This window comes from Sceloporus occidentalis, unplaced genomic scaffold (genome assembly GCF_023333645.1).
Source record: "Sceloporus occidentalis isolate IW3139 unplaced genomic scaffold, rSceOcc1.0.p SCAF_4, whole genome shotgun sequence".
In the NCBI taxonomy this organism is placed as follows: domain Eukaryota; kingdom Metazoa; phylum Chordata; class Lepidosauria; order Squamata; family Phrynosomatidae; genus Sceloporus; species Sceloporus occidentalis.
The window spans coordinates 135470267-135497189 of record NW_028316984.1 but is presented as its reverse complement, the minus strand read 5'-3'; the positions used below and the strand labels follow the sequence as shown (position 1 = coordinate 135497189).

Sequence of the window (26923 nt, the reverse complement as noted above, 5' to 3'; positions counted from 1 at the left end):
TGTTTATATGTTTGTTTCCTTTTTGCTGTTTCAAAAAAAGAGAAATAGTATTCCCTTTGAAATAAAGAACTCAGTTATTTCACGTAGGACTTTATCACACAGGGGAAAAGCAGGGGAAAGCTGGGATTAAAAAGCATTTTCCTGGTAAAGACCCAAGATCACAGTGAAGATTTTCAGATGATGTCGCAATTAGAGAAGACTTATCCTGGGAATAACCAGCAACAAATCATTCATAGGGAAATCCCGTGAATGATTTGTTGCTAGTTATTCCCTGTTTATTCCCAGGATAAATCCTCTCTAATCGCAATGTGTCTTGCTGCGATCTCAGAACTTTGCCGGGAAAATGCATTTTTAATCCTGGCTTTTCCTCCATGTGATAATGTCCATTGTTGCTACTGGCCTTTCCTCTGCTGTCATGAAATTCTTATTGGAAGCTACTTGTTAAACTGGACAAAAAGTTCTAACCATTTACATGCCAAATGCAACTTCCCTTCCTCCATCCTTTCGTATTTGTACCATGTTGTCTGGCAGAGAAGTAGAGAATATTGCTTCTTTTGAATAGTGTGTGTTGTTTTAGAACATCTGAGCCCCCAAAATATTGGATCTAGGAATGTGAAAAACATTTTGTCTCAATTTAGTTTATCCAAATACCACCTGTATTTCCATCCCATCTTTTGTTTGTATCAAGTTATGAGAATTTATTGTTTTTACTTCCAGCATAAAAAGCATGTATTTCATGTACATATTTCTCATAATTTATACATTTATTTCTGTATCTTCCTCGTATAAATATTTTATACATTTTCCCTATTGACTAAAACAGTGCTAAGTGATATGGGGGACCAACAATATTTTCCCAATTGTGCCAGGGGCCAGTACCACATTGCATCCTTTGACTACAACCGTTTCTTTTGAAGTAGGGCCCACACATGCCACTTAGAGTAGCCCTGATTTAAAGCATGACTGTATTTTTTTCCCCAGCTGTATATCATTTCATGTATACTAAACATATCACAAGGAGCCAGCGTGGTGTAATGGTTTGAGTGTTAGAGTTATAACTCTAGAGACCAGGGCTCTAATCCCTGCTCTGCCATGGAAACCCACTGGGTGACCTTGGGCAAGTCACACACTCTCAGCCTCAGAAGACCCTGTGATAGGGTTGCCATAAATCAGAAATGTTTAAAAAGCACACAGTTAAAAATATTTTCAATGCATGTAAAACATAATGAAAATATAAAAGCACGCTGCACCATGTTCCATTGACCCTATTACCACATGATTTAAGAAGCAAAGGCTTGCCTAAGTGAAAAGGTGCCAGCAGAAAAGGGAATAGGGGAAACCAGATGTCCCATGGAAGAGAGCTCCATAGCTTGGGACCAGCCACCAAGAAGATGGCGGTGGGTGGTGGGACAAAGAGAATCATATAGTGAGATGAGGCATTTTAGATAGTTTGGCTCCAAGCTGTGCAGGGCTTTAAACATCATAAGCAGTACTTTGAATTCTTCCTGGAAATAGACCAGTGGATCAGAGAAGCTGTTTTAGCAGGGAGTTAAATGCTCCTTATAACCAACCCTATCCTGAAGCCTGGCTGCAACATTTTGGAAATGCTGAAGTCTTCAAACAGTTTCCAAAATCAGTCCCACATAGAGTGCATTAAAGTAATCCAAACAGTATGTTATCGAGGCATGTTTTACAGTGGCCAGATCTGACACCTCAAGGAATGGGCTCAGCTGATGCACTAGTTTTAACTGTGCAAACACACATCTGACTGCTGAAACCAAGCTCAAACCTGACTTCAGGAGTATGAACACACTGTGAACCTGAGATTTGGAGGGAAGGGGGTAACAAAAAAACAGGCTACCAGCTAGAATCCTGTTGGAGACTATATACACATTAGTTTCAACTTATGCTTGCTTGTGGGGGTGGATATGCCAATATGAATGGCTATATCATGTACCTGTTTGTGGAACACCCCTTGTCCATGAAACTGCATCTGGGACATTCACAGGTTCTCTTAACTGTGGATCGGTTGCCAATGTGCCCAGGCATGTTTATTTGTTTGCTTGATTTATATCCCACTTTTCTTATGAAAGACCCAGCTGTTCTTGCAGATCTGGTAGAGAAAGAGCAGCCTTATGCTGGGGGTGGAGGCTGCTACTACTTTCCCAGGTTCATAAGAGCGACCACTCCCTATTGTTGGGGATTAGTAGTTGTGGGGACAGAGCTGCATTTGTGAGTATCCCTGACACTCCTGCTCAGCGGGAGTGGAAGTAAGAAAAAGGGAGCATCATCTGCCCTCCCCTAAGAAAATGATGCAAGTAAACTGGCACAGATTTGCACTCTAACAGCATACTTACTGAATTTCTGTGATGGTAACAAATTTAGCAAGAGGAAGATTTAGAAAAGAAGAAGCAAGACATTTTGAGTTAGGGGAAGAGAGGGAGTAATAGAAAGTGCCTCTATATTGTTATTTCAAAAAGCAAAGCATGCTCATTGGGCAATCCAGACCAGAGCTTGGAAAAGTTATTTTTTGTACTACAGCTTTGGGAAACCTATGGGGATTTTGAAATCTGTAGTCATAAAAGGAACTCTTTGAACCTCTAGTTCAAATGCAAAAGTAACTCTAAGCTCTTGGCATGAAGACATACACATGTTGTTGGGTTTTTTCTTAACTTTGACAGTAGAATCTGAATATAAATCATATTACACCTATTCTTAAATCTCTTCACTGGCTGCCTATTGGTTTCCGGGCGCAGTACAAGGTGTTGGTGATTACCTTTAAAGCCCTACATGGCTTGGGTCCAACCTATATAAAGGATCACCTACTTCCGTACAATCCACCCTGCACCCTCAGGTCCTCTGGGAGGAATTTATTGCAACCCACAAAAACCAGATTAATGGCAACCTCCCAGAGGATGTTCTCCGCTGCTACTCCCAGACTATGGAACTCCTTGCCAGAGGAGATCCATCAAATGACCAGCCTAGAGAGCTTCAAAAAACTGTCAAGATGGATCTCTTCCAGCAGGCCTTCCCAGATTAATTCAATCTTATTTCTCTACTCTCCCTACTTTATGTAACAACTGCCTCTACTAGTAAATTGTTGTCATTTGAACAGGTTTAATTTGTAAATTGTATTGTATTTTAATCCTGTTTCAAAGGGGGGGGGGTGTCAATTTATTCTAACATATTGTAGTTATGTAAGCCGCCTTGACTGCTGCAGCAGAAAGGTGGGGTATAAGAATAAAGTTTATTTATTTTATTATTTATTTATTAAATGTCTGAAAAGAAGTGTCCTTAGTGAGATGGTATGTTTTATTTATTCCATTTTTAAAGGTCTATGTCTTTGAAATGAATATTATTGATGCAAAAATGACCTATGCTGGAGGATACAGATGTGAAGTGGCGACAAAGGACAAGTTTGACAGCTGTAATTTTAGCCTTGTTGTTAATGGTAAGAAAATGAGCTTTCATAATTAAAGAGATGGCTTTTGCTAGGATAAATGTCCCAGCTTTTCTTTCTTTGTTGTACACAACCTTTCTAGGCCTGAGAAAACTACACATGCAATTAAAACCAAGAAAAAGAAATGACTGAGGAGGTCTGAATGACAATCTGGGGGAGTGATTGTCATAGGATTCAGTGTAGTTCTATAAGTTTTATTCATTAGCCAGTGGGGATGATAGGGATGTCGATTATTTGAGATAAGTTTGGGGACTATTGGATTTCAGCGCCTTCTGTCTACGTAGGTTCGCAGCCAGTATAACCAGTGAACAGTCATAATGGGGATTATAGTCTAACATTATCTGGAGGGCTACATGTTTCTCATCTCTGATTTAAACAGTAGCCTTTATCTTAAAGATCATACTAAATAGCATCTCAGCCTGAGCCTCTTAATACTATGAATGGAGGTTAAATATATATGGTCTATGTGGGTCTTTAGTTCCCCTATAAGTCTATTCCACCCCATTTCTGCATTAGTTTGCAACTTTTAATATCCACAGAAATATCCTGAATTTAAATCAGGAATGGGTAACTTCTGGGGCAGGGAAATAGTGGCGGTAGTGTTGAGCCACATTAGACTTCCCCTCCACACCATGTGGGCACTATCACATAAGCTGCTTTTTCTTTCAAAATTGCTGTCACAATGCCCAAATTTGGTATTGCGGAAGTTGAAAAATCTGCCCTGAATAACAACTGGGATTTTTAAAGCCACTGCCGTGTTGCTGAGGTTTGGCAACACTGTAGTGAATTTAGAGGGGGAGAGGGAGCTAGGGGAAAAGAGGAGTGGGTCACAATTTTTTAACAATATTTAAAATTTGTTTGGATATTCTTTCATTTTTAGTGCCTGAATTGAGGTTAATTCTTCATCTCTGTCCATTGTTGGATGAAGTCAGCAACAGTAATAATATAGAAATATAAACCATTGACTGTATGTTCTCAAAAGTTTAACCCCAAAAGAGGAAATGTAAAGAAAGAAGAGTGGCTGCTGTCATATTGCAGCCTTTTCCCATTGAAGGTTGGTGGGGGGGGGGGGGGATACTTGAAAAGTGCTTCAAGTTTGCTCATTTCCCTAACCCTGATCAAATACGGGAACTGGAAGCAGCATATTTTTAGATGAGTAGTTTAACCAACACTTTTATTGTGAGTAAAGAATTGTTTTGCTATTGCTTCAAGGGCTCCTCAATTTTCAGACTTTTTTGACTTATTACAAAGCACATCAAACATATGTATCATTGAGGAACACATGACCTAATGCTTGTCTGAAGGAGCTACTTAGCATGGCACCTTTACAGAGAACGAGAAGAAATGAGCCTGTGCAAACTGGAAACATGTTTGCCCTGCCTTTCCCTGTGGGGACAGCACCACCTAGAAGGAAATGAAGGAAGATGCCAATGCAAGAGATGCAGAAAGAGAACCTCTCTGCCATCCTTGTACAAACTTGGCCAGATGAAATTAAGTGTCAGTAAAGTTCTGCATCGACATCTAAAGAACACTTAAAGAACTGTGCTATAAAAACCCATTTTATACAGCCCATCTCAAAGACATAGCTGTGTTAGTCTGGATTGGTGCATAGAGAAATTGTAGCTCTTTTGAGACTGAGAAAGAAGTTTATAATGTAAGCTCTCATAGAATGAGTGTACTTCCTCAGAAGTTGCATCTGAAAAAGCAGACTCAAGGGCTGTACAGACCACCCCAACAGAGTGGTGTCCCAGCCCCTCTTTCAGTGCTGGATCGGGACAGCGCCAGATTGGCCCGAATCCAACAGTTTGCTGCTTTAAAAAGAATGGCAAAATGCCGCTCCTTTTTAGAGTGGTAGTTGGAGTCCTACAAAATGTGAACAGCTCTTTAGATTCTCCAGTCCTGATGTAGGAGCTGAATTTGTACATTTATTTATTTATTTCATTTGAATACTACCATTGTCTCAAGGTGAGACTCAAGGCAGCTCATATAAATAGTCACTTTAAAAACCAGAAAAATATTTTTTTCAGAGAAACAAAATCACCACATAAACCAATATGAAATGATTTAAAAGACAATTGAAGTTTAAAAGATAGATAAAACATCCCAATAAAAAATCCTCCTGCTTATACATTAAAATCTCTCTCTCTCTCTCTCTCTCTCTCTCTCTCATGTCCTCACCAAGTGAGCCTGTGATGGTGGCAGGAATGAGAGAAAGCCTATTCCTTGTAGATCTTAGAATTCTGGCAGGTTTGTATAGGGAGATACAGTCTTTCAGATAATCTGGACCTAAGCCATATAAGGCTAAAGAGGTTGTATACCAGTGCACCCAAATCCCATCACAGAGAGCTGAACCAGATATATCCCATGGTTGAAGGTATTATATCATATGCTTAGAGGTTTGAATCAAGACAACAATATACAGTTTGACTGTTTAAACACTCCTTTGTCCATATATTCAGTTCAATGTTCTAATTCCTTTGGTACAGGAATGGACAGTTTGGGGCCACAGATAGCTGGGATACAGTTCCCATCATCCATCACTACTAGCTGTGCTAGCTAGGGATTATTAGAGTTGCAGTCCAACTACGTCTGGGCACCTTCAGATTGATCTTTCCTGCTTTAGGAGCTTCAAATGCAAAAGACTACTGTCTGCTATATTGTGGCAGATGTTGTTGACACAGGCAGACCTTTGGCTGCATCCGCACTGCAGAAATACTCCGGTTTGACAGCACTTTAACTGCCATGTCTCAATGCTATGGAATTCTGGAAATTCCAAAACACTGAGCCATGGCAGTTAAAAAGCTGTCAGATCAGACTATTTCTGCAATACAGATGCAGCCTCAGTCTATAGTAGCCATTTTTATATCAGCAGAAGCTGGCCAGTCAGAAAACACCCATTTTGAAACAATAAATATTCAAAGCACTGGAATATCCATTTCTGTGGGGTAAATTAGAAACAATTGCCATCGCCATCAAAATAACCCATCTCAAGATTCAATGTCCTAATGATGCACTCATTCTATATATTTACATAGTACTGAGAGCAAAATCTGCTTGCTATTGGTTGTTTGGCTTTGGAATAAAATCTTGACCTTCTCTCTTTCCTTATCTTCATCTCAAGTTATTGTGTGAAACTTCAGTCTCTAAGTGAATAACCAAAAATGAATGCTGTTTTAAAAAGTTTCAGTGGGGAAATTTTGTGGAAAGCATAGTTCGTTGCTGTTATCAATTTGAACCATTGATATATTGTGGGCTTTTTTTCCTCTTTTGTAATCTATGTCATCACAGAAGCCCCTGCAGTTGGTGAGATGGATATCCGCACAGCATTCCGACGGGCGTAAGTATTATCACAAACAGTTGTACTGACCAGCAGCTACTATGGGGCAGAACATTTTCTCCCTATGTGTTACATATTAAGTCTTCCTTAAACAGAATTCCAAAATAAAAAAATATTTTTAAAAAACCACAACTTCTTTCATTGGGGGCTGAGTAGTGTACCTTTGCTTTCTGATGGCTCAGTGTATACAAATGTTGTTTCATGTACAAAATTATTCAAAATATTGTATAAAGGTACCTTCAGGCTATGTGTATAAGGTGTATATGAAGCATAAATGATTTTTGTTTTTAGACTTGAGTCTCATCTCCAAATATATGTGCAAATTCAGGTATTCCAAAATAAATGTTAAAATCTGAATTCAAAATCACCTCTGGTCCTGAGCATTTTTGGATAAGTGAGACTTTGGAAAACAAAACTAAAGCCATTTACAGACCGCCCAAAAAGGGTTGTCTGCCGGCGCTTCCGCTTGCTCTGCGAGGGAGCTGCAGCTTCTATACCACGGGGCTCCCTCGTGGAACAAAAAGAAGCTGCTAAACGCGGCTTCTTTTTGCGCTGCGGAAATGACGCTGCAAGGTGCCAATGGCGCACTCACACCATCATTTCTGCCGCACGACATGCGGATGTTAGGTACCCGCGACGTCAAAATGGCGACACCCGTGTAAAATGGGTGCCGCCATTTTGTACGCGCTCGGCGCGTACTAGGGCTAGGGGCATCTGGAAAGGACGCCCCTTTCTGACCCTAGTACGTGCTGAGCACATACGAGGGTGCCCATCTGTAATGGGCCACAGTGTCTTTGAAAGAGTCCACATTTTGAGATTTGATTTAGAGAAAAATAGATATCTAGAATTGGGCTATCCAGGTCATTTGATTTTAAAAATTGACATATTCTGTCAAGGTTTAGAATCTGATTTTCAATGAACCTGGGAAGGCAGCTACCTGCTCATTTACAGGGCCAAAACTAAAAAAGAGGATGTGGGTGTGTAGGAAAGCCTCAGCCCCAAATGTCAAAACAGAGAAGCATCCCAGATGTCTGTGCATTAAGCCTCAAATCTGAATAGGGGGTCTCCAGTCTCACTTAGCCAAACCTGATCACAAAGTTCCCAGGAGCAGGAAGATCCTGTTCGAAGGCTGATATTATACGAAAGAGCATTTAAATTAGAAAGAACTTTTGAGAAAATGAGTATGATTGCTAGGATTATCACATACCCTCCAATTGTCCCAATTTGGCAGAGACATCCTTGCTGGCGAAACATCAGAAATTAACTGTTCTAGAACATAGCCCCATAGCCCGAAAAAAACCCACAAAAACTATGCACTATGTTTGTTTGCTTTGTGCCTTCAAGTCATTTCTGACTTATGGTGACCCTAAGGTAACCCTATGATGATGGAGACAAATACATGTCTGAACAGCACATCATGGTGTTTTTAAAAAGGGTTAGAGAGGGAGGGGAAATAGTTTATTAATGGGGTTCTCAGTGAATAAATTTTCAAGCTCAATTTCTGTCTCCATTTAGAACAGAGGTGGGAAAATTTTGTGGATTATGAGGTCTTTTCCCACACCCTTAGACCATTAAGGACCACACCGGGATAACTTTGCCTCTCAGTTGGTTTGACATTGTGATGCTGCCATTATTTTTTTTTACTTTTTTGCAACAACACCAAAATCCTTTTGGAGGATGGTGGGCAGGAGACTCACGGGCTGCAAAAATGTGACACATACCCCGCTGGGCCATGTGATTTCTACCCCTGCTTTAGAAGAATGTGCAGCAAGACTGTGAAGGACCATCTTCTCAAGACCCACTCACAGAGGAAACATATTAATATACAAAAAACAGTAGAGTTGTCTCCATAGGAAGGTTGCCTTTTCAGTTTGGTGCTTTTAGAGCCACTTGGTAATATGAGCAATTTGGAAATGGTGGTTTATTAGATTTATTTATTTATTTATTTATTTATTTATTTATTTAGATTTAGATTTAGATTTAGATTTAGATTTGATTTAAAATGATGTTGGATAGAGTGGTATTGCCTCCATCCAAATTCTGTGTTTGAAATTCTTTTTCAGGAGCATGGTGGGAGGAGGGAGACGGATCACTTCAGCCTTTTCCAGGTAACCATGTTTACCTCAGCTTCAATCCCCATTATGAACTGTGAAACAACACTTTGCTTAAACAAAAGAATCTAAATGTGTGGTCCATTTTAAATTTGTACATTTTTCATTAAGTGTAATGGTAACTGGAGTGTACTATATGCTCATTATATTAATATGGCAAGCACAATCCAATTCCAAGTGTGGCATCAAAGAGAAACATTTTCATTTAGTGAAAAAGAACATAGTAGGCATTATTATATAAAATGGTGGTTCCAAATTAAGTGTGTGGATGATTTCAGCTGATTTTAGCTTTTTTCTGATCTTGCGTTCAATTTGGAAATAACCATCACGGAAAACAGCTTACTTAGGGGTGGAACAGACCGCCCCAAAGGAGTGGTATGCCGCAGCCCCAATCTGGCTTTTGCTGGCCCAAAAAGAAGCAGCAAATTGATGCTCTTTTTTGAGCTGGCAAAAAGCAGGCTTTTCCCTCCCCACCACAGTTTAAAACATAGTGTGAACAGGCCCTTTGTTTTCTTTATGTTTAGCAGTAAAACTGCCTTTGAAGTGTTTTTCTTGACTTTCTTCAGTAACTGTTCCAAGTCTTTCCTATTTTCTGAAAGCAGTATGGTGTCATTTGCATTCTCTGGATTGTTGGAGTTTTTTCCTATTTTCTCTCCTCCCTCTTCCGAGTCTAAACCTGCTCTTTATATGATATTTTCAGCATACAAGTTGAACTAATAATAATAATAAGTGGCCTCTTGTCATACATACAAATTTCTCATCTGGACTGTCAGATATAGTGACACTCCCATGTCTTTCACAGCTATCCATAACTTTTTGTGATCTATGCAGTTAAATGTTTGCTATAGTCCATGAAGCACATACATACATATGTAGGAAAACATAGGGATCATTGAAGTCCCGCAATCCTGACTTACCAGGCAACAGCTTCTGTGAGTGATGGAGGCCTGATCTCCTGTCAATCAGGTTGCGACAGACTGACATCCCCCTCTCCCATGAGTGATTGCTTGTGGAACAGTCAGAAGCAGAAAGTCATTCCAAATTTCATCTTAAAAAACAAATATGTTAATGTTGCTTTCTGAAAACATCTGCCTTTATGTACATCTTTTTTTGAGGAGCAACAATGGTAGCAGAGGAATGGGGGAGAGTACTGTTGTGATAATATTGTTTATCAGGATAGGCATATAACCCATCAGTCCCAGTTTGTGGCCCATGAAGCCCACAGACCACAGATCAAACACTACACCCAAATGGGTCTAAACCCCTGAAAAATGCAATGTTTCCCCCTCAAATATCCACCCACATACTCCCAAATCTTTTTTAAACCCTTCAGAAATTGGCAGAAAATGAAACTCAATGTGTTGGCTTCAGTCACATAAGAGATGGTGGTACACCCTGCTGGGAGGGGGGTTGCAAGGGCAAAAGATATCACCCACCTCCTCCATACTGTTATTGTTGCATTCACTAAGCCCATTCATAGTATTTATATTTAGCTGTGGAATAATAGCTATGGAAAAAGGAAATAAACATGTCTAGTAGATTAGCAGCTGCAATGGAATTAGGCATTTTATACTATTTCCTCCATAAATTTTCAGAATGAAAAGCAAAAAGTAAAATAGTCTGTGGTTTTCCTGAAGTCTGCTTTGAGTCCCAAGCAGCTTCTGTTTCCTTGGTTCTTCCTGCTCTTTCATGTCAATGTAGGATGACCTGCTGCTTTTGATGTCGATGTTGTTCACACCATAAAAGACCTACATTTTAGCCATGCCAATAGACTCACACAAGTCTGTTTAAAGGAACAGTATTATTATTCTTACATTAGGGCCCATTCTCACTGGGAGAATAACCCGCTTCAGGTTCAGGGTCTGCCATGGGGAAAAACCCGATTCCAAAAGGCCCCTCATCCCCATTATGGAAAGGAGGCCTGTTTGGAATCGGGCGGGGGGTTGGGTGTGTGGCACACTTGTCATTCCCATTGGGGAAGACAAGCAGCCACCCTTTTCCTTCTTCCTCTCCCCCTTCCTACCTTACCAGCGATCCAGGGTGGCAGAGGCGGCAGAGGGAGCTCACGGGTCTCTCTCTCCACTGCCACTCTTGGATCGCTACCTCCTCCTCCTTCCTCCCCCAGACTCCTTGCCTACCTGGGTGCTGGTGGCTGGGCTGGTGGCAGCGTGGCAGCAGCTCTCTCCTCTGGTCCTCCTCCTCCTCCTCCTCCATCATCTCCATGCTGCTCCCTGCTGCCTGGCCTCCTTCTTGTTCTCTGCGCCAGGAGGCCTACAGTAGAAGGAGGCCGGGGCAGAAGGAGAGAGGCAGAAGGCCTGGAGGATGCAGGATGGAGAATGGAGGGCGCGTACGTGCTGCCTCTGTACTCCCAGCCTGCCTCTCTCCCCTCCTTTGCGGGGGCTTTTGTGGGGCCCAGAGGCAGGCTGGGAGTACAGAGGTTGCAAGGTACAAAGTGTTGGTTATTATCGTTAAAGCCCCATGTGTTCTTGGTGGAATAACCTGCCAGAAGAGACTTGACAGCTGAATACGCTGTCTGAAGTTAAATATCATTAAAGACCTGTCTCTTCAGGTAGGTGTACACAGATGATTTTTAACTTGTGAATTCTAAAGGATGGATTTTAAATGTGGATCGTTTCAATATGTGTATATCTTGTCCTTTTAAATTGTATATATGTCCTTTTAAATTGATGTGTATTTAACTGATGTGGTGTATCTGGTAATTGTTTTCCCTGCCTCGATGCATGGGAAGACGCAGCTAAGAAATATTCTTATTCTCATTCTTTGTTTAATTTATTTTTTAAATTTTGAACTAATACTTGACCTGGAACTCAGATATCTTTTGAAATTTGCAGTAGTCCAAATTTTGCAATTCACTTCTCCTATTAAAATGTGTAGAAAAATGTCCATTTTAAGAGACTGTGAATGTGCATACAAACTCACATTCATTAATAAAAGTAGTAGATGCAAACATTTGTACATTAGTGTAAGCAATTTTTACAGATACAATATATGAGGAAAATTAATTCTCGCAAAAAATAGTTAGGCCAAATATAATGTGTTAGGCAATAACAACTTTCCATGGAAACCTAAAACAATATTCTCAAAATCTAGAAAAAAAAAAACTAAATTTGAAACTAGGAAAAACAATAAGAAACTGAAAGAAACTATTCATGTCTAATTTGTGGTCTTCTATTTGTTTTGGACTACAAGTCCCATCAACACTAGTCAATACAGCCAATGATGAGTGATTAAGAGAGTTGCTATCAACAATTTGAGATGTTCACATGCTTAGCATTCCTGTTTTAAAGCCTTGATATCATGCTATTGATGGAGTGGGAGACAATCAAGTTTTGAATAGTTTGGAAAAAATTATATGAATGCATGGGAGAATTCTTTGGCCCTCATCATCACCCACATCATCCACATCTTTTTGTGATACTACTCTTTCTTCTTCTTTTACTGTTTTCTGTTCATATATAGTTCACTGTCTATGTTGTTTGTTTTGCTGCACAGTGTGGATGGTCATGAAGAAGGCAGAGAGGTGGATTTCAGTGCTTTGCTGAGAAAAAGGTGAGTGTGCAGATTTCCCACAACCTTGGGCTGCCTAAATTGAAAAGTATCCATTATAACTGGATAAAGCTACACCTACCAATTCTGCATCATCTATTGCATACAAGTTGCCACAAACCTGAGTGATTTTATCTCCAAAGCACTGTGAAAATTTATCCCAACCTCAGCTTTGAGCATTTAGTGATATGTGTCTTGTGGTTGGATGTTGGTTGCCACAGGCAACTAGATGTCTAAAACTGATAATAGGAAATAGGAAGGTAGGTCTAGCTCTCAGAAGGCTTTAGGAACTGCATAAAAAGGTAAATGAATCAATAAATATATGAAATAAAAAGAGGCAAGTGTATTGTTGCTTAGAAATCGTTTCTTGCAGATTGGATCCAAAAAGAGTAGTTGTGGTGTATCTGTGCCTTGCAGTAGGGATGGAAAGAGTTTTTTTTAAATATTTGAAAAATGGTTTTAGAAAACCCATGTTTTTCAGCTATTGAGAAACCCTGGCAAGAAGAATCCTGGACTAATGAGAATCTTCTCAGTTTGGAACTTTTTTTGCACAAAATTTACATGAAGTTGTTTTTCCTTAGGAAACAGCATTTTCTGTGCAGGAAACAGCATTTTCTGCAGAGCAAATAGTATCTCAATGCAGAAATATTAATTTGTGTTAAGAAAATGCTGTTTTATACATAGAAAATCCCTGAATTGAGGATTTATTCTACATACAATTCACACACAGTTGTTTTGCACAGAAAACAGCATTTTCTTCAAATAGAATAGCATTTTCTCTACATGAATTAATATTTTTGCACTGAAATATTATTTTCCATGCAGAAAATGCTGCTTCTGCTCAGAAGATGCTGCTTTCTGCATAAAGCTATGTGTGCATTTTATGCAAAATAAGTCCCAAATTGTGAATAGCCTTTAAACACTGTGTGATTTCTGAAGACTTTCTCACAGCAAGAAGAAAATTTCTGAAATTACTCATTGTTACCTTTGAGAAGAAACTTAGTGAAGAATTACATCCTACTTGGTAGTCATGACATTATGCCAAGCTGAGGCAAGATTTCAACCAAGGGTTTTCTCATTTACTTCTCCTACTCTCAACACTCATACCAAGGAGATTGTCCATCTGCAACAAAAGAGAATTATTCTCCTCCGCTTTAACATTTTCTTTTTCTCTCCTTTTCTTTGCCTTTTTTTGTTTGTTTGTTTCCTTCTGCCTTATAATTTGCCCATCTTTACTTTGCTCTTGCCTCTCTGTCTGAAACCCTGATAACTGGAACAGTGAATATGTTATTATTGTATTACTGTATAAAAGTGCATGAAAGGAATGAAGCAGAAATGGTAAAGGATTTGCTCAGTGCACTGTCCTCCCATTTTTCAAAACTTGGAGCATCATGTTATTTTTTTCAAATGCAGATATGCATATGCACAGAGAGAGAGAGAGAGTCAACAAAAATATAAAGGTTATATCTCCGATTGTTTAGTTAATTTGCAATTGTAAATGCTCAAAGAATCTCCCTTTTTAGACAGTTTAAAATTTTACACAGGATCATCAGGGTTGTTGTTTTATCATGCTGTAGAAATACTGTTATCCAAATTTAGTAGTCTGGGACTTCGAAATTTTCAAAAAGATAGCTGTGTTTATCTATTTTGGTGTAAAAGAGGGAGGGGGAAGTCTTGTGGTTCCTGTAAGACTAACTGATTTATTTCAGCCTAAACTTTTATAGACTGTAGCCCATCTCTTTCAACTGGGTCAGCAAAGCCCATTGTCAATAAAATATATATCAGGACCAAATGTATTCATCTTCATGTTAGATTATGCAGGTGTTTTTCAACCCACTCACAGCACCTAATAATTGAGGTTGTCCTATGTTTTTACCAGTGTTAATCAGATTGCAAGCTTCTTTAATTATCATGAAATGGTTCCATTTTATTTGCTACAGTGGTCACCTTCCATGTCGTTTACCAAATATAGCTAACCAAGGAATAAATAGTTGCAACCTCCAAACTGACTGAAATGTCCTTTTATGATCTGAAAGTTTTAACAAAAAGAGGAATATATCCAGTCAACATATTTTATAGTGCTAAACTTAAACCATTTCTGTAGTGTTTCCCCCAGTAAAGTATTGAAGGAATTAGTTCACAGTCCTGTGCTCTGTCTTCACAGCCATCATTCAGCCTCTGTTCAGCTAGGATTGCTATTTCCTCTGTACCTGAAGGGTATCTGACAAGGTTTTTTTTTTCTTTTCCACTATGGGTGCATCTACAGAAATAATGCAGTTTGACACCATGTGCTGTAGCTCCATCCTACAGAATCCTGACATTTGTAGTTTTACAAAGTCTTTAGCCTTTTCTGCCAAAGAGAGCTGGTGCCTCACCAAACCACAAATCCCAGGATTCTGTAGGATGGAACCATGGCAGTTAAAGTGGTGTCATACTGCATTATTTGTGCAGTGTAGATGCACCTCTAGTCCAAGAAAGAAACCACTCACCACACTGGATAGGTACAACATATGGATGCAATATTAGATATAGGTGTGCCCTATGTTTCAGTCTTCATATCATTTTTTTTTAACATTTACTGAAGGAAGCAGTGCAGGCTAGTGTTTAAAGTGCTGGACTTAGGAGACCCAAATTCAGATCTCTGCTTGATCATGGAATTTATCCTGCCCAACTGAGCCCCAGTACCTCTCAGCAAACTTGCCTTACACACTTCTGGCACACTGCCGCTCACTTCCATCCTATCTCCCTATCTCCCTCACCTCATCATACCGCACCCCTTCACAATGCATCCATTCCTGCCTGCACTCCTCAACTCACTCCACTTACTTTTTTCTGGTCACCTACTCCCTCCTTGCCACATCTCACATGCTCACAATATGTCCTTGCTTCTCTGCCACTCAAATCACTCGTTTTTCTTCCCTCCTACTCTCTCCCTTGCCTCACCTCACACACTAGCAATGCATGCCCTCCTTGCTTCTTGCACTCCACAGCTTGCATCACTCATTCTCCTTTCCCTCTTACACTCTCCCTCACCTCACCACTTATCTGAAAGGCAAAGGCAGACTTGTTTTTGCAGAACAATTTCACAGAAGAGTGCCTATATGTTTTGCCCCATTTATATGTTTCAACAAGGACTAGAGACTTGGGGTTTTCAATAAAAACATGGAATCAGATGTTCCAAATGGGTATCAATGACTTGAATCTCAGTAAAACCTAGCCAAACTGGGGTATGCCAATCCTACTAAGATAAGGCTCTGTGATGTATATTAACAGCCAATGTTTAGCCTCACTTCAGCTGGGATTGTTCTTTTCTCTGCATCTCAAGGGTGTCCAGCAATGTTAGTAATACTGAACCTATGCAGTCGATTACCCATTTCTTTCTACTATTATATCAGCCAGAGGCTTTTTAGTTTGAATTAGGAGGCAGACTTTTCAGTGCTGGACTTTCAGGCAGATTTTTGTCATGGTTTTCTCGAAGGTAAATATCTCTTCAAGTGACATAAAATCAGAAGGGATCCTGCAGTTGTCAGATCTACTAGAATCATCCAGTGACACTCCTCCTGAGGACCATGCTGGAAAGGCGGAAATTCTATTTAATACTATTCTGGATCTTTCTTTTCTGACAGGGAAATCTAAATAGATGACATTGACATACAGGTGCCATAGGCCAGGGAGAGGTCAGAAGGAAGGGAACAGTTGTCACTTTGCTGTGACATGGGATGGTGAGGGGAGACCTTGAAGAAGGTGACAGCTGACAGGTTCAAATCAACCAGGGGTAATAGGATAGGAAAGAGCTATCACTGGGATATATGCAGCTATTTTTAACTGCTCTTCCACACATGTTTAGAACACATCAGCAGCTTAATTTATGTGTTCAGCTTGAAACACCTTAAATCTTCCAAGTTAGGGATAAACTATGATGTTCTTTCTACAGCAAGGGTCATGCTGCCTTTCAAATGTTGTTAGATTGCAACTCCTTGCAACCCACCCCAGCACAGTTGGTGGTGAAGAAAACTGGGAGGTGTATCCCAACAATCTCTTATATAGTTCCTACCTTACTGAGCAACATAATGTGCTTACTACAGCAAGAGAGTAGTACACTGGTGGTAATTAGTGGGAAACAAACTGGGATGGCCTATAATGTGGAAGAACCCCTTCTTAACCATTTTGTCATCCTGTAGGAGGAGACAGACTCATGACAGGCATAGCAAGTGGGGTGGCCAAGGAAGGTTGGATTTGATTTGGAACCATCTGATGTACAATCCAGCCTATATAGTTCTACACGTCAAGCCAGCTTTCATTGAGGAACAAGCACCCTGTGGCCCACTAGGTATCTTTACATACCCAGTACCTATCAGCCCTATCCAGTGTCCAGAGATTATAGGATTTGTATACCAAAACATCTGAAACTTCATAGCTTCCAAGTCCTGTTCTAATTGAGGGGACAGGAACCATGAACAGAAAGATATCTTTCAATTATTATCTGCCTTCCTAGTACTTAACAAACTGAACCTTAGCCCACTCTCATCTCTCTGTAACAAAGCATAACCTAAGTGGCCTTGACTATTTTTCTGTACAAACCATGCTTATACCTAGTGGGAGATAGTGGGAGAGTAGGACTATATTGGGGAAAATGCTAGCCATCCTCCTTATTGTAGTAGTAGTTTATTGATGCTCATACTGTAGGCCAATCACATACAAAACAAGTGAGTACAATAAGAACTGCAACATGGAATAAATAGAATGTAGATCTAGAATACTTTAAAAATTCAGTGAGATTAAAATACTTTGATTATAACCAACAATGCTGTGTTGTTTGCATAAGTCTGATTGTGTACACAACTGTGTGTAGGCTCTTTCTGGTCTAACTGAGGAGTATACTTTTTGCTTGGTCTTTGATCACATGGGCAGTGCCTTCATGCATTCTGTTGGATGCATGGCTGATTTTTGTGTGCATGGCTAGCTGAGAGTCTGGAGTTCTTCTGGAATTCACCTACATAGGCAGTGGCTGCAGTCTGCTCCATCCTCCAGGTCTTTCACTGAAGATGCAAGTAGCCACGATTCTAATCACTTGGCATGATCATGATTCAGAAGAGGGATTTAAGCCAACTATACTGAAAAATACCTTTAATCTCTATCAGTCTGCCACTCTCAACAACTACATCCCACCTTTCTTAAAAATTATTAATCAGGGCAGCTTTCCTAAATTAAATTAAATGTATGCATCACTAGAGACAACCTGAATCCTTATTTTTATCTTTTAATTCTGCTTATTGTAGACTGAGTAATTTACAAAAACAGAAGCAACTAAAAATATCCAATGTATCTGATGTGAAAGAGAGGCTGAATCTCAGGTTGAATTAAAATGGATTTCTTTCACAAAGTAAATATATAATACAATTATTAAGACATAATGTTGTTGTTGTTGTTGTTTTGTGTGCCTTCACGTCAATTCCAACTTATGATGACCCTAACATAACTCTAGCATGGGGTTATCTCGGCAAGATTTGTTCACAGGGAGTTTGCCTTTGCCCTCTTTGAGGCTGAGAGAGTGTAGCTTGCTCAAGGTCACCCAGTGGTTTTCCATGGCTGAGCAGGGATTTGAACCCTGGTCTCCAGAGTCATAGTCTAACCCTCAAACCATTACACCATGCTAGCCCCAAGACTTAACATAATGAACCAAATAAAATATAATATATGTAAAACAATACTCTGTATACTTAACAGATGCCAGCGTGGTGAGTGGCTTCTGTGTTGGACTAGGGGTGCATCTGCATTGTAGAAATTATGCAGTTTGATACCTCTTTAATTGCCATGGCTCCATTCTACAGAATCCTGGGATTTGTAGTTTGGTGAGGCACCAGTGCCCTTTGGCAGAGAAGGCTAAAGATCTTGTAAAGCTACAAATCTCAGGATTCCATAGGATGGAGCTACAGCACTTGAAGTGGTGTCAAACTGCATTATTTCTGCATTATTTTTACAACTGCATTATTTCTACAGTGTAGATACACCCTAGGATGCTGGAAGACCAGAGTCTGAATCCCCACTCAGCCATAAAGAATCCTGGTGGCACAGTGGTTAAATGCTGGCACTGCAGCTTCTCACAACTGCAAGGTTGTGAGTTCGATCCTGCAGGGCTCCAGGGTCGACTCAGCCTTGCATCCTTCTGTAGGTCGGTAAATAAGTACCCAGCTTGTTGGAGACAATTGGTTTACACATTGTAAAGTGCTTAGGGAGTGCATAAGTGCACTGGTAAGCGATATAGAAATGTACTTACTATTATTATTGCTATAGAAACCCACTGGGTGACCTTAACCAAATCACATTCTCTCAGCCTTAGAGTAAGGCAATAGCAAACCTCTTCTGAATAAATCTTACCAAGAAAAACTTGTGGTACAGTCGCCATATGCTAGAATTAACTTGAAGGCACATTACAGGGGGGAAAAAAACTTTGTTTTTACAAGCATTGCTTTGAAAATGATTGCATTTTAGTATGGACCATATGTGTAGGTAAATTTTTTGTACTTCTTCAGTCTATGCCTTAATTATAATTATTAATACATATCTATTGCCCCTCTGCCCCTCAAAAGCATTTCTTTTAACAGCCATAAAAATAATTTGGCTGAAATAGGTTGAAGTACTTTGTGAAATAAAACCTTTTTCATGTACTCTGAAACTCAGGGGCTGTACAGACGGGTGGCGGGATGCCGCTCTTTTTCACCCTGATTGGGGCCATGGCAACCACACACCACGGCCTTTGCAGGGATTTAAAAAATGCCACAAAAAGCAGTTTCTTTTTGCTCCCTGGAAGGGGTGTCATAGGCACAGTGGCACGCCATGATGACGCCCCTTCCACACTGTGCCATTTGGGTGCTGCACCAGAGTTGCATCATCATGGTGCGTGGTGTGTAGACCTGTATGTGCCACAATGGCACCCTGCCAGTGGCAGTAGGGCTTGGAACATGCGGACACTAAGCTTTCACCCCACTCACAGGCCAGCACTTTTCACCGGTCTGTACAGGGCCTCTGTCTCTCTTTCAGATCTGAAGCAATCCATAAACCTGCCTATATAACCTCTGCTGTGTGACTGGTTCATTGATGCGGGTTAAGAAAAAAAAAATACCTTCACAAGATAGGCTATATTTGTCCTGGTTATCTAATGCAGTATTAAGGTGCACTGGTAGAAATCAGTGGCCTCATTGCAAGTGAGGAAAACAATTGTTTTGTATGAAATCAAAGATAACAATTATGTATGCTAAAGAGGGCAGGGATGGGAGAATGAAGGAAGTTAAAATATGAACTTTATTGCACCCATTTTTTTTAAGAGTTAAGGGTACGGGAAGAGGACGCACAACCGGCAAAAAACGGATTTTACCGCATGTCAAAGCGTCCCCCCAAAGGCCCCGTTCCATTCCGTTATGCCAAGCTGTCCTCCTTCAGTGCTGAGGTGCATGAAATGTTCTGGTTGGAAGTCTTCCGACCGAGCAAAATGACGCCCGTCAGCACTGAAGGAGGATGGCTTGGTGTAACGGAACGGAACAGGGTCTTTTGGGGGACGCTTTGACATGCAGTAAAATCCATTTCTGGCCAGTGGCACGTGCGCACACAAGCATCCTCTTCCCGTACCCTTAACGCTAAAAAAAACAGGTGCAATAAAGTCCTGACACACATATTTCTTCAGGAAGACTAAATTCGAACAAAAGTGTATCAATGCAGACATGATCCCTTTACACTGGTAGAAATGATTGCATCTTAGACTATCTAGAATTGCACTGATGAATGTGTGCTGTGCTTTCTCTCTCCTCATGTTTCAGTATAATAACTCTCTAGTTTCCCTACCAAGGAAGGATGGGCTTGATCTAGCCATGGCTGCTAACACTAACACATTTTGCCCTTTCTCTTGCTCATGGGGATGCTGCATGCTCTTCCAAATGCTTCTCGCATCGTTCTCGAGTCCAGCAGCTTCTTGCGCTCAGTACATCGGTAAGCTTTTCACTCTTATGCTGGTTGTCAATCAATATTTTTCAAATCAATAACCATATTTGTTGTAACAAAATCAAACATTTCATATTATACTGTATTAAAGCAGGGATGGGCATAAGCACACAGGATCTACTTGGTGTATTTGCTGGTTTTTATAACAAGAAGCAATCATATCCTGGTGCAAGAAGTATACATGGTGAATTGCAGGGAATTCTGAACTGGGAATTTGTTTAAGGACTAGAAGTGATCCTAGACACTCTGACCTCATTAACATTCCCTTCTGCATAAAAATCCATTCCTGGTCATTCCAAGCTTATTAATTTCAGCCAGTGTAATCTGACAGGGGAGGAAGAGTTAAGTTGCTACTGCCATAGCTAAATGAGAGTGAGAAAACCCTGCTGAACTATTAAGAAGCATCGAAAATTCTATCAGTACTTGTAGATCTATCCTTATACTTAAACACTAATCCATTTATTGTGGCATAAGTTTTTACAAACTGGACCTTTATCCATCTGATGAAGTAAACTCTAGTCCTAAAAAATTATGTCATAATGTCAGTGTTAGCCATAAAATGTGGCAAGACTTGTTGCTGTTGTGAATCAATCCTGGCACTGTAAACAGATTCACTTGCTAGAAGGTCTAAAATGTTACTAGCCATCTTGAGGGACCTATCTGCTTGGAGGTCCAAAGGCAATGTTATCTCTACAATGTTTTCACAAAAAGCGGGGTAGAAATAAAAGTATTATTATTATTATTATTATTATTATTATTACATTTAGTGCCTGCTGATCTAATAATTTTGAAATCCACAAATAGTTTGTTTACTGTCTTATTTATCATTTAAAAGGAAATTACCTACTCACTATTGCAAAAAGAAACACAAATTAAACATGACCTCTTCTATGATGAAGAATTGTTGATCTAGGGAGATTTCTCTATAAGGAGCCACACTCAAGGTTCTTTAAGAACCTAAGACCACAATTGGCCATTCTTACACCTCTTGCAGAGTAAACAAGTGTATACTTCTTGCTTTTGTTGAGGAACCAGCCTAGAAATGACACATTGAATGTTTTTTAAGACATTCTGGCCACCTTTGTGCAAAACAATAAATCAGAATTCTTAGTTTTCTTTGGTTGCAGCCTATTCACTCTCATTTTGTTCTTCCTGTTTACAAAGCTAACAAACAAACCAGAAATTGATAGCTTTTTGTTATGTCTAAACCTGGGATCCTAGTTTACTGCCCTTAGACAAATCAAGATTCACAAAACAACTATATTGAGACAAATCAGGTTTATTGCTGGGAACAAAATGAAAACAGAATTCTGAGTTTGACCAGCATAATCAGATATCAATTTGTGATATTATTATTATTAACCTTTATTTATAAGGTTATGCTTATATAAATAAAAGAACCAACGTGGGAGTGAACAGGCTGAATACAATAGCATAATGCTCATTCTCAACAAGCCAAGAATCCTGGCATATTGTTACATATGAATGCAGAAATAGTGTGTCCACGACTCAAAAGCCATGATAATAATGAAACAGCTACACAGACTGACATGTTAGTCAATCGGGAAATTTTAGAATGGAAAGAATTATGTCTCCCATGTTATAAAAATCCACACTGATTTACAATCTGTTTGAAAGCCCTTATAATATAATGCTATATGCCCCCTTTCACAGAAACGAGACAAAAACTGAGTCACAGCCAGAAGTTGATGTCTGGGAAATCCTTCGGAATGCTCCTCCATCAGAGTATGAAAAAATTGCTTTCCAATATGGCATCACTGATCTGCGAGGGATGTTGAAAAGGCTCAAACGTATCAAGAAAGAGGAAAAGAAAAGCACATGTAAGAGGAAAAAAAATATCCCTCTACCTCTGCAGAAATTATTTTACTTTAGGAGAAATGTGACATGTGAAGTAATCCTCAAACTCTGCTATACAAAATAAATAATAAAAGCGTGAAAGGCCTTTTCAAATGTTCAGGCCCCTTCTTCCCATTCTTATTTACTGTTAAGAAGAAATACATAAGAAAAATCAAATAGAAGGAATTAGTTTAAGCAAAAGAGGTAGAAGAATCTCATGGTTTGCTGGCATTCAATAACTATTTAATAAGCTGGATTTAATAATGTTCCACTAAATTTTAAAAGAGAACAGTGTTCCACTAGAATTCAAATGTTCCATTGAAATTCAAAACAGAAAAACAGAGTTGAAAAGTGGACAGTCAAATTAAATCTCTGCCCAGTTATGTGTAAACTAGGCAATAAATGGATTATATTAAAATGCAAGCTTTCTGCTACCAGGTATAAGACTTTTCTATTGATCCCAACTTATTATATATTGCTGTCATCTCTATCTGCTTGTAATTTTTTATTGGGTAAGTATTTATCAGGCAGATTTTTCTGTTGGGAGAAAGAGCAGACAAAAAATAAGGTAGGGGAAGTCCCAATTACACAGGCAGATATCCACTGACATGATGCTGGATCTTATCCACAGTCTTTTGCTGCCTTTTAGTCTGTAACTGCTATGAAAGATTCTTGAAGGGTTGTGTTTGTATTAGTTTAAAAGTTCAAGTACAGTAATTGTCATATCTTTGTACACCACCTAGAAATTTGATGGATGAATGTTTTGAAATAGTTAAATTAAATGTTTCTTAATAAATGTTCAGAAACATCTATATAAATAAAAATGTAAATGTCGTTTGTTCAAAATCTTAAAACTCTGAAAGTTCTTCACCGATTGCTTTGAAATTTTGACACAACGTTCCATTCGAATATACGCATGTTTTTATATACCTAATGTTTTTATATATAGATGTCACACCTGTGACAGGTAAAAATATGGGTTTTTTGGGAAAACAGTGCCATCTATCGGATGTAACAGCAACACACCCCAACGGATATGCCATTTCAAGAGATTGCAATTCCCAATTCGATTGGTGTTTGCAATCACCATCAACAAAGCTCAGGGCCAGTCTTTACAATTGTGCGGTTTAGATCTAGACATGGATTGCTTCTCACATGGAGAATTATATGTTGCATGTTGTAGAGTCGGAAAACCAGACAGTCTTTATATCTAAACAGAAAATGGAACGACAAAAATATCGTATACCCACAAGCATTGTGAAATTAAATATTTTAGAAACGTGCGCTTTCTCTTTTCCTTCTTTTTCATTTAACCATACTGAGCCACAGCAATGCATGGCCGAGTATAGCTAGTTTAAAATAAATATTCAAATGAGCCCTAAAATATAGGTGGATGCTTTCCTCCTCAAAGTTACAAAATTAGCAACATTTGAAGAGGGTAAATTCTTATTGTACAAATCCTTTTCTCCCCAGCCTTTCTCAAAAGATTGGATCCTGCCTACCAGGTAGACAAAGGACAGAAGATCAAGTTTGTCGTTGAACTTGCTAACCCAGATGATGAAGTGAAATGGCTAAAGAATGGGCAGGAAATTCAAGTGAGTGGCAGGTAAGAGAGAGAGAAACAGAAACATTGTAGAATGTGGCAATTCTAAACATCATCAGAAGAGGGAGGAAAGAAATGGAATGTTCTTTAAGAAAAGAACAGGTAGGGGGAAATGGCAAAGATTTTATTGGGGGATGGGGAGGAGAGCAAGAAATGCTTGTTTATGTATAAATGATTAATGCACAGATTTTCATTATTGATTTTTATCATCCCTCCATTCATTCTCTGCACCTGGATCTGACTCCCCCCAATGTTCGCTTCTTTAGCAAGTAAGTTATCAGATTACACCTTCCTGTTTATGATCCAGTTAATTTCCATTTCCTATAACCAAATAACAATGCTATAATACAACAAAACAATTAGTTTAACATTTTAACATATTTTTCATAGTGTGTTGTGGATTGTTTCTCCTGCTTAATTGCATGAAGCAACATAGTTGTGGAAGGAGGAAGGGTATATTGGTTGAAGATATCACTTCTTCTGATGGAATACTTTTTAACTAATGATGTTTGCTGTGTAATCCATCAAACAAAACTGAACAGGTTGTCACCTAAGCTATCACAGCATGCAAATTACCTTTGCTTTATGGCATAGTTTGTAGGGTGATCAGTGTTATTATTTGCATGACTGTTGTCCTGGTGATAATGTGGGTTTTTCACCCATACTGCAAGGCTGGATGAATTCCTCAGTGGCTTACTTTAGAATAAAGGAGAGAGTAAGTGCTAGGATACATCTTCAACTTTCATAGATCTGGGAAAGGCGAGTAGAGAATCCAAAACCTCTCCTCTTTTCTGTCATCACCAAAGGCGGAATTATGTTTGATATAAAGGCAAGAGAGCCAGAGTGGCGTAGTGGTTTGAGTGCTGGACTATGACTCTGGAAACTAGGTTTCAAATCCTCACTCAGCCATGGAAACCCACTGAATGACCTTGGGTAAGTCACACTCTGTCAGCCTCAGAGAAAGACAATGGAGATTATCAGACGGAGGACAGATGTCCTTGTCCCATCCTTTTTCCACCCTTCCCATGTGATCACTGGAAGGACTTTCAGAAGATGTTGCACTGATCCAGTCATTGTCCCATCCAGGAAGTGCAAATGACTGCGATCACGTGAAAGGCTTTCAAATGATGCTGTGCTGATCTTATCATTGTCCCACCAGTGAGGTAGAATTGTCCCATCCTTGGCCTTCATTCTTGATTTCTGCAATGAGCTTTACATGGGGCTACCCTTGTGCCAAGTTCGGAAGCTTTAGTTGGTTTAAAATATGGCAGCCAGACTGGTCACTGGTACATCGAGGTTTGACCATATAACACTGGTATTAAAAGATCTTCACTGGTTGCCAATCAGCTTCTGGGAGCAGTGCAAGGTGTTGTTTATCACCTTTAAAGCCCCACATGACTTGGGCCCAGGTTACTTGCAGTAACACCTCTCCCTATACAGTCCGCCCCACACTCTCAGAACGTCTGGGAAGCATTTACTACAGACACATAAGACCAGATTGGTGTCCAGTTCCCAGAAGACCTTTGTCTAACTGCTCCAAAATTATGGAATGACCTGCCGGAGAAGATCCATTGTATTACTACCTTAGGTGCTTTTAAGAAAGCTATTAAAACGGATCTCTTTCAGCAGGCTTTCCCATCTGACTCTGTATAAGCACTCTACCCACCTCTATACCCAATCTCTGTTTATGCATGATAAGAATTTTTAATTTTTAACTTTGTAATTTGCACTATGTATTTAATATTTATTATGACGGTTAATTTTGGGGGAAGTTTAGAATCACTAAGATTATTTTATTATAGTTTGTATGTATTTTATTTGGTTGTAATCCCGCCTCGATCCACAGGGAGAGGCAGGAAATATAAATAATTTTATTACTTATTATTATTATTTTGTATTAATGGAAGAACTTGTTAATGCAATTCCACTTCACTTACAGTTTAATGAGAGGATCGGCATGAATGTATGAATGTCTTTCATGCGATCTCTATCATGGATGGGATAAAAACGGGCTTCGCTCCCATCCCCCGTCTAATAATCTCCAATGGTAAACTTGCTCTGAACAAATCTTGCCAAGAAAACCTGTGATAGCTTTGCCTTATGGTCACTATAGGACAGAAACAACTTGAAGGCACCCAGCAACAATGTGATGGTAATATATGCAATTTCTATTCGCATCTTGCCAGGTACATTTTTGAGGCTCTTGGAAATAAGAGAATTCTGACTATCAACCATTGCTCATTAGCTGATGATGCAGAATATCAGTGTGTGGTTGGTGAAGAGAAGACTTTCACAGAGCTATTTGTAAGAGGTGGGCATCATCATTGTTGGATCACATTATGAGAAACCTGGGTTTGGATCTAAATGTGTATTCTATTTTTGACCATGAATATTTTCAATACAAAAGCAGTTAACCTCTGAATGATAAGAACAGCCTTTTGAAAATAAATTGTGTGTGCATGTGCGCATGTGTGTGTGTATTGTAATTATTCCCCTAATCTGCTTTTTTTGGGGAGGGGGGGCATTTTTAACATTATCAGGGTTTCTTCTTTCATCTGGAGTGCACAAGTCCAGTCAATCAGTTATCATATACAGTTATACCACAGTTAACCAAGTAAATGTGTTCCTAGGCTTTATTGTATCCAAAGGCAGAAACAATAGAAAGAATAGAAAGAATAGAAATAGGTTATTACACAACAAAACAGAGGAGCAGTTCAACATGTTGCAGCAATTTTTTTATCCACAACTAACAATATGTACATGTGAAATTAAACAACTTGGTCACACAAACTCAACATAAGTAAATAAGAACACATTGTACCTTCTGGAAACCACGTGAAACCTTCCAAAATGCATCCAGGGATTATTTATTTCACTAGTCTCCACTTTGCTTATGGTTTCTGTTTTGGTGGTCAGATGTATAGATCTATGTTTTTAAAATATGTTGAGTATAGCTGGTGAGATAGTATTATCTCCTCTACTCTACTCTATCT

At 39.4% G+C, this 26923-nt stretch overlaps 1 protein-coding gene across 1 annotated transcript in view; it reads left to right on the top strand.

Annotated features, from left to right (window-relative positions):
• MYBPC3 (myosin binding protein C3) overlaps positions 1–26923 on the top strand; it is a 111661-nt gene that overhangs the window by 19692 nt on the left and 65046 nt on the right. The window contains exons 6-14 of the mRNA XM_089523128.1: positions 3334–3451; positions 6749–6797; positions 8861–8905; positions 12422–12478; positions 20435–20458; positions 22145–22311; positions 23801–23933; positions 24197–24199; positions 26117–26241. Of these exons, the coding sequence (XP_089379254.1) occupies positions 3334–3451; positions 6749–6797; positions 8861–8905; positions 12422–12478; positions 20435–20458; positions 22145–22311; positions 23801–23933; positions 24197–24199; positions 26117–26241 (721 nt within the window). The remainder of the gene's footprint in view (positions 1–3333; positions 3452–6748; positions 6798–8860; positions 8906–12421; positions 12479–20434; positions 20459–22144; positions 22312–23800; positions 23934–24196; positions 24200–26116; positions 26242–26923) is intronic.